The sequence below is a fragment of the Rutilus rutilus genome (assembly GCF_951802725.1).
Source record: "Rutilus rutilus genome assembly, chromosome: 2".
Classification (NCBI taxonomy): Eukaryota; Metazoa; Chordata; class Actinopteri; order Cypriniformes; family Leuciscidae; genus Rutilus; species Rutilus rutilus.
The window spans coordinates 13,245,747-13,253,892 of NC_140210.1; the positions used below are offsets into that span (position 1 = coordinate 13,245,747).

General features: G+C 41.3%; 1 protein-coding gene across 7 annotated transcripts; it reads left to right on the top strand.

The window, feature by feature from the left end:
• Window positions 1–2,467: 2,467 nt before the first annotated feature.
• On the top strand, window positions 2,468–7,800 carry LOC311278291 (ecto-ADP-ribosyltransferase 5). Of its 7 annotated transcripts, XM_084389035.1 has the most exons (6): window positions 2,489–4,875; window positions 5,127–5,205; window positions 5,324–6,045; window positions 7,051–7,067; window positions 7,104–7,148; window positions 7,203–7,800. In XM_084389035.1, the coding sequence occupies exons 2-6, from the start codon at window positions 5,158–5,160 to the stop codon at window positions 7,307–7,309; spliced, it is 939 nt and encodes a 312-aa protein (XP_084245161.1). In that variant the 5' UTR covers window positions 2,489–4,875; window positions 5,127–5,157; the 3' UTR covers window positions 7,310–7,800. The 7 variants fall into 7 exon arrangements, with proteins under 7 accessions (XP_084245162.1, XP_084245161.1, XP_084245159.1 ...); XM_084389036.1 differs by having other exon boundaries at window positions 2,468–4,875; window positions 5,324–5,492; window positions 5,679–6,045; window positions 7,051–7,800; XM_084389033.1 differs by having other exon boundaries at window positions 7,104–7,800.
• The last annotated feature ends 346 nt before the right edge of the window (window positions 7,801–8,146 follow it).

An 8,146-nucleotide genomic window follows, 5' to 3' on the forward strand; every position in this document is an offset into this window, starting at 1 on the left:
GGGAGTGAATATGGGAGTGGTTTCACCGGAAAGTTGTCTCAACAGACGCGTCCAACCTAGGTTGGGGAGCGCTCTTCGAAGGCAGACCGGTCTTTGGCCACTGGTCAGACCAGGAGAATCTCCTACACATAAACTGTCTAGAGATGCTCGCGGTCGAGAAAGCGCTCATGCACTTCCTCCCTTTCCTCCATGGTCACCATGTTCTAGTCCGCACGGACAACACTTCAGTAGTGGCCTATGTGAACCGCCAGGGCGGTGTCAGATCAAAGCAACTCTGCGCCCTGACGGAACGCCTCCTCGTATGGGCTCAGCACTCTCTGCGCTCTCTGAGAGCATCGCATGTGCCTGGCCATCTGAACGAGGGTCCCGACAGACTGTCCAGGGACAACGTTCCCCCTGGGGAGTGGTCTCTACACCCCCAAACAGTCCAGTCGCTGTGGCGCCGCTTTGGCAGAGCGAAAGTCGACCTCTTTGCGTCAAAAGACAACGCACACTGCCCAGCGTTCTTTTCGAAGAGCGAGGACGCGCTGGCCCAGTCTTGGCCCAGCGGCCCGCTATATGCGTTTCCACCAGTCTCTCTGCTGCCTCAGGTCATCGAGAGAGTCAGGAAAGCGCGCCACACAGTGCTCCTCATAGCCCCGTTCTGGGAGAACCAAGCTTGGTTCCCGGAACTCATACAATTGGCAGACTCAGCCCCTTGGCCGATTCCGGTGCGGAGAGACCTTCTCTCTCAAGCCCGCGGCTCGATTTGGCATCCCCACCCAGAGCACTGGTCTCTGCATGCGTGGAGCCTCAACAATTACATGCTGACCTACCAGAAGGGGTGATGAACACGATCATACAATCTAGAGCCCCCTCCACGAGGCGGCTCTACACGTCTAAATGGTCTGTGTTTAACAAATGGTGCACTACCAAAGGGCTCAATCCACAGACATGTGGGGTCTCGCAAGTATTGTGCTTCCTTCAAGAGCTACTGGACGCGGGCAGGTCCCCCTCCACGCTCAAAGTTTATGTCGCGGCCATTTCAGCGCTCTCTGTTTCAGAGCCGGGCCGCGCATTAGGAAGGAACGAGTTTGTCATCCGCTTCCTTAGAGGAGCGAGGAGGATGAACCCCCCGCGACCCCCTTCGGTTCCTATGTGGGATCTTTCACTGGTCTTAGACGCACTGAAAGCACATCCCTTTGAACCCTTAGAAACTGTGGATATGAAATACCTCACGCTCAAAACCGTTTTTCTGATAGCACTGTCTTCAGTAAAACGTGTGGGAGACCTTCACGCGTTATCCACTAACGCTGCGTGCCTCGAGTTCGGACCCAATGACTCTAAAGTTATTCTCAGACCGAGGCATGGGTACGTCCCAAAAATTTTGGGCACTCCCTTCAGAGCGCAGGTCATTTCCCTTTCAGCCCTGCCGAATACTGGCTGCGAGGCAGATAGTCACCTCCTCTGCCCAGTTAGGGCGCTGAGAAGCTATATTTCGCGCTCCGCCGCCTTCAGGCGTTCAGAGCAGCTTTTTGTTTCGTTTGGTGGGCGCACCAAGGGTCTCGCCGCCTCGAAACACACCCTGTCCAGATGGATAGTCGATGCTATCGCAGCTGCTTACGCATCTAAAAACCTGCAGTGCCCCTTGGGCATTCGGGCACACTCCACCAGAGGCATGGCCTCATCGTGGGCGTGGTCCAGTGGGATTCCCATTCATGACATTTGTGCAGCGGCAGGCTGGGCCTCCCCCTCCACATTTGTTAGGTTTTACAACCTGGAAGTCCCCGCTTTGCAGGCCAAAGTACTATCAGTCTAAGTCTCGCGTAAGCCAGCCCACTGTCTGTGCGCGGGCTACGCTGCTGATTTGGCTCTACTGGTTGAGCTACACTATATGGAAGTGTTAGTTGGACCGGCTGTGCCGCTCCCTGCCCCATATTATGTGCTTATGAACTGTGGTATCTTGGCCGCCCAGCTCCGCTTCGCGTCCCCTGGGCTCCCCACGGGAATTCATTCAGGATGCTGGGCGCGCGCACGGCGTTGACAAAGGTGTTCCCGCAGCGTAAGCTAGCTTACGCAATACGAGAGAACCTCTCGTAAGAGAACGTACTCGGTTACTAACGTAACCTCTGTTCTCTCTAGAGAGGGAACGAGTATTGCGTAACCCGCCGTGCTCTCGCCACGAGCTCATTTTCGCTTCATGCGACAGAAACCAGCGAAGCAGCCTCTGTTCCTTGCTTATATACGCTAAGCCACACCCCTAATGACGGGCTGTGACGCACTAAGCGCGCCAAGCGCGCTCATTGGACGTGACGTCACGCGCAAGGCTCAGCCATAGGCTGCTGCAGTTGCCGCAGAGCAGCCAATGGGCACGCGACTCGCTTGCCCTAGGTCTGCAGGCTGCCGCACTGCGTTGACAAGTTTTAAAAAATTAGGATAATTTTTGGCTTCAGTATCTCGTGAAAGGAGACTTTCCCGCAGCGTAAGCTAGCTTACGCAATACTCGTTCCCTCTCTAGAGAGAACAGAGGTTACGTTAGTAACCGAGTACGTTTTAGTTTTTCATTTATTATGATTTTTTTATTTTATTTCAGTTTACGAAAATGTTTTTTGACCAATAGTTTTAGTCTTAGTTTCAGTTTTCATTTACAAAATTAACCTTGGTTCTCTATTAGCTAGTCAAAAACTACTATTTTTTTCATACCTCCCTGTGAACTCTATATAGGCTATATAGGCTAATAGGCTATATAGGCCTACAGGTTTATAATTAATATGAATAATACATTCTTTTTTACTTATAAGTCAAAAGTTTGCAATGACTTTTGTCAATATTAGAGAGTTATCATGCTTTTCACATTAGAATACTGATCCAAATAACTAGTAATTCCTTCTGAAGGATTTGGTAATACTTGAGTAACTACTAGTGGGTTACTATGATCTTTACTTTAGAATGAATTATACATTATCCATTATTCATGTTAATTATGAACCTGTGTATAGTAGTTCTTAATAGTCCTCTGGAGGTATGAAAAAACAAATAGTAGTTACAGATGATCTAATAGTGAACTACCACATTTAACTGAGCGCTATTACTTAAAGGTGCTGTATGTAGTTTTCAGCGACCTCTAGCGGTGATGTTTCAGATTGCAACCAATAAGTTTACAAGCGCGTGCTCGAATTTATGAGCGAGCACTGTGGGTACCGAGACGCAACACACCGGAGAAAGCATCACACAACATGCTGGAAACTAAGGTAAACTCCCACTGCAACGTTACAATAATAGGCTACTTTTATCAGCTTGACGTTGAACTAATGCTCCATGCTCGTACCATGATAAGTATGGAACCCTATCAACCGTGCCGAATTTTGCCACTGCAAGCACCACTTCACATTTTCTTTAGGAAATGTACATTCTAGGTTTGTAGATAAGGTTTTTCCATGATTCAAATGCCCTGCCGATGTTGAGCCAGAAAAAAACTTCTTTTTTTTTCTTCTTTTTTTTTTATATGTGGAGTTTGTGTTGGAGTCTGTGTTGTGCTGGGAGCAGGTCGTTTCTTAGTGTTATCAGACATGTCATAAGTTGCATAAGTCCATGTCATAAGTTGCAGTTTCGTCGCTGTTGAGTGCAAAGTCAGTAGGCTAGACGAGGCGAGAGGCTCGGGAGCGCGCGTGCAGGTCACGTCACTGGATTTCGCGGTAAATCCGACCCGGCACCTTCACATAAAAATAAGAATACTTGCTTAAATTCCGAGGTAATAGCAAAACCCGCAAAGTGGATCGTTTTAATGTGAGATTACAACCCCTTCACACACAGGCAATAAAAGGATTCATTTTAGTAGAAAAGTTACATACAGCACCTTTAATAGCTAATCAGATAGTTAATCAGAGTTTCTTGTTAATAGTTACTAGAATGTTAATAGTGAGTTACTCATTTGTTCCTGTGTAGTTATAATGACTGAACAGTATTCTAAAGTGTTACAGAATTTTTGATAAGCTCAGTAGAAAAGGTAGAATCTATTCTATTCGGTAAGTTTTTACTTTCACTCCCACTTCAGTAAGTTTTTACCTTCGCTCACTATAAATGTTGTGGGAGTCTGTAATTTACAAGTATTTTGTCATCAAAGCGCAGTACATCTGGGTTTTCTAAAAGTCTCCACCATCAAACATCACTGCTCTTCACCTTTTAAAATTAATAAATGTAACGCCATTCTCGAACTAAGCTATTTTAATGTTATTTTTACTGTTGGCTTTCAAAAGGTTTTAAGTTAGGACACCAGAGTTTTCCTAAAGTTAAGTTTATTTTTATTTATTTTTAGATACTGTAGGTTTCTTCTGTAATCATCTTTTCTTATCTGATAATATTAAACTTGCTGGTCAATTATATAATGAAGGACAGTTTCTCTCATATAAAGAATTTGTTTTAAAATACCAGTTTCTCAAAAAGAGTTTTCTATTGTTATTGGTTCGATTCCATCGAATGGTGCATTTGAATACTTTTTCTATGAGTTGACCTCATTTGATGTTTTTGAAACCATTGTTGGCAAAATTAGTTTTTTATTAACCTCCAAAAGTATTAATAGAGTAATTCGCACTCTTTTTTAAAAAGTTGTTACTATGGCCCGGTTTCACAGACAAGTACCACCACACAACCCTGTACAAAAGTTTACCTTTTTTTTTTTTTTAAATGACCTACTCTGTGATTCTTCTTACATTTTTATGCTGTCTTGTTTTGCTCATTGTTGATCACCATAGTGATTAAATTGCAGGAAGGAAAAGGCAGAGTACAGCCCTGATAAGCTTTCCTGTATATTTTTTTTTTTCCAGTTTGTGGACACCCTTCTGACCTGTAGCTTTGTCATGTTTAACCAACCTTAAAAATACCAGGCATCTTGAGACGGTGAGTACTGCCTTTCTCAGTTTCTCTTAGTTTTTTGATAAGCCACTGGGTTTAGGCAGATGTTTCTGACAACATCAATGTACCATGTACATTTGTGCTTCTTGTTAATTTTTCGCTTCTTATTTTTTTTTATGGGTTTGTGCTTTTGTTCTGTCTGTGCTGAAAACAATTGTATTTGATATATATTTAGCAAGCATATATTTACCATCTTTATTTTTTAGCTTGTTGTTCATGTTATTGTCTTTTCCCAGACTTTCCCGTGCACATACGCCAACTGATACAATGGGTAGTTTGCGGTTTCCTGCATTTCTCCTGGTGCTCTTGTACACTGTAAGGTCTCCATTGAACATATCCTCACTACTTTAAACTGTTTAACTTGGAGAACTCATCAAACTTTGTGAGGCATAATCTTTGATTTTATTTCTCTCCAAATTTCTTGTGCTTTCAGACTGTGGTGCAGATAACTGAAGAGCTGATACATGTGAGCATGTTTCCTGAATATGCAGATTACTCATTCTACAGTTGTCGGAAAGAGATGCTGCAAATGGTCACAAAAGCTGGAGGTTTGCTGCAGACAGAGCTTAACAACAATACAGATTTTAAGAATATGTGGAAAGGTAACACAACATGTGAGAAGGCCATTCCAGAGGCTACACCAGAGCACATAACTGCACTGAAGAGCTATGTTGACGCTGAACCGGCATTTCATAAAAAATTTAATAAGTTGATTCACACCGAAAGCAGGAACAATTCAACTTACCAAGATATGTTTCCTTTCAAATCTCTTTTCTTCCTGCTGACAGATGCCATACAACTCTTGAAAAGCAATTGTACTACAGTGTACTCTGCCACAGAGAAGGACTATAGATTCGAAATTGGGGACAAAGTACGTTTTGAGAGTTTTTTTCCAGCATATACGGAATATACTGTTGCAACCGAAGATACAGCAAATTATGACACCACTGGGACTGTTTTCAATATCGTTTCCTGTTCTGTGATCAACCTTGATGAAGTGTGTATATCAGAGGAAATAGATCTGCTAATACCACCCACTGAAGTTTTCACAGTTAGGAATATCAAGACTGTTGATAATGATGATGAACATTATACAGAGATCAACTTAATGCATTCACACATGCACAGCTCATCCAACTGCAGTAGCCTTGTCAGGTAAGAGAGAGAGAGAGAGAGAGCAGTTAAAGGATTAGTTCACTTCAGAATTCAAATTTCCTGATAATTTTCTCACCCCCACGTCATCCAAGATGTTCATGTCTTTCTCTCTTCAGTCGAAAAAAAATTAGGGTTTTTGAGGAAAATATTACAGGATTTTTCTCCATGGACTTAAATGGGTTACAATGGTTTCAATGCAGCTTTAAAGGGCTCTACACGATCCCAGCTGAGGAATAAGGGTCTTATCTAGCGAAACAATATGTCATTTTCAAAAATAAATAAATATAGACATATATTTTTTTCACCACAAATGCTCGTCTTGCACTAACTCTGCGATGCGCCAAGCATTACGTAAACATGTTGAAAGGTCATACGTGTTTCGGTTCAAAAATTAGGGTCTAATTTAATTTTCTCCTCCAACTTCAAAATCGTCCCACATAGTTGTTTTACCTTTTATTTTTCTAATTTTTTTGGTAAATGGCGTTTGACTTAGTCTTTGCACGTTTGCTTTGTAAACACTAGGTCCATACTTATGCCTATGTAACGTGTGACCTTTCAACGTGATTACGTAATGCGTGGCACATCGCAGAGTTAGTGCAGGATAAAAAGTATAGAAATGTAAAAAATTTTAATAAAATGACCGATTGTTTTGCTAGATAAGACCCTTAGTCCTCGGCTGGGATCGTGTAGAGACCTCTGAAGCTGCCCTGAAACTGCAATTTGGACCTTCAAACCGTTGTACCCCATTGAAGTCCACTATATGGAGAAAAATCCTGGAAAGTTTTCCTCAAAAACCTTAATTTCTTTTTGACTGAAGAAAGAAAGACATGATTATCTTGGATGACATGGGGGTGAGTAAATTATCCGGAAATTTTAATTCCGAAGTGAACTAATCCTTTATGATTTATTTGATTGAATAAAACTAATGTAGAAATACTAATTTCTAATAAACTGAGCATAACTAAAATAAACCTACTGACTTGAATTTTCTCTTTCTGTCTAAAGCGTGTCTGAAGAATCTAAAGAATCTAAAGAATCTAAAGAATCTAAAGAATCTGAAGAATCTAAAGAATCTAAAGAATCTAAAGAATCTAAAGAATCTGAAGAATCTAAAGAATCTAAAGAATCTAAAGAATCTGAAGAATCTAAAGAATCTAAAGAATCTGAAGAATCTAAAGAATCGTCTTCAAGTTTCCTGAGTTCCAGTTCACTGAGTCTGATGGCTTCTTTACTCATGATGTACTTCCTCATGCCGACTCTGTAAAATACTCTGTGTGTTCTCAAAAATGCACAAACTCATGTGGAAAAGTAAAAGCGGCATTCCTTTTTTAATGAATTTTATAAACACATTCAGTGTTCTTGACTTATAAGGAAGAATTTATCACAATAATAGATTACATTGTTTCAATGCATATTCTCTGTTCTAATCCTTATGCCTATAATTTACACCCATATAAATTGATATAGGCCTATAATCTTTTTAGTAAACCTATTATGCTTTACTGTTTTTGACATTTCTTTGAAAGTCTTTATTCCATAAACATTTTTTTTCATGCATAAAAAGTATTGCAGAGTTGCTCAAAATTTGCTTTCAAGTGTCATATGCTGTTCTTCATATTTAGGCCACCATTTCAATTGACCTCACATGACTTCAGGTGAACTTTGTAATTTGTGCCATGTTGAAAATGTATTCATGGGGTACAATTGTAGACTAGAACGTCGAGACAAAAATATTAAATGTTTCTTGTCTTGGTATGTTGTGTTCTGTGTTCTGTCAATGTCATAGGTTTTACAATTACCAGACCTGATAGTTTTAGGGTTGGTGGAAATCAAGTCATCATCAGGAGTCTTTTGTTAATCATTCAGACTTTACTTCAGAAAGTGACATGTTCAAGCTGCGGCGGGAAGTTTTCCTGGAGCACAGTGTCACAGCTAACAAAAATATGTTCTTAGAATGTTTTGCTAACATTCCCATTAAGTTATGAAAACATTCTTTCTGAATTTTTTTTTAAATGTTCAAAACTTCCATTTTAATATATTAAGAACTTTCATCCAGGACTTGGACCGTGGACCTTCTTGCTGTGACGTATCGTGAAAATCT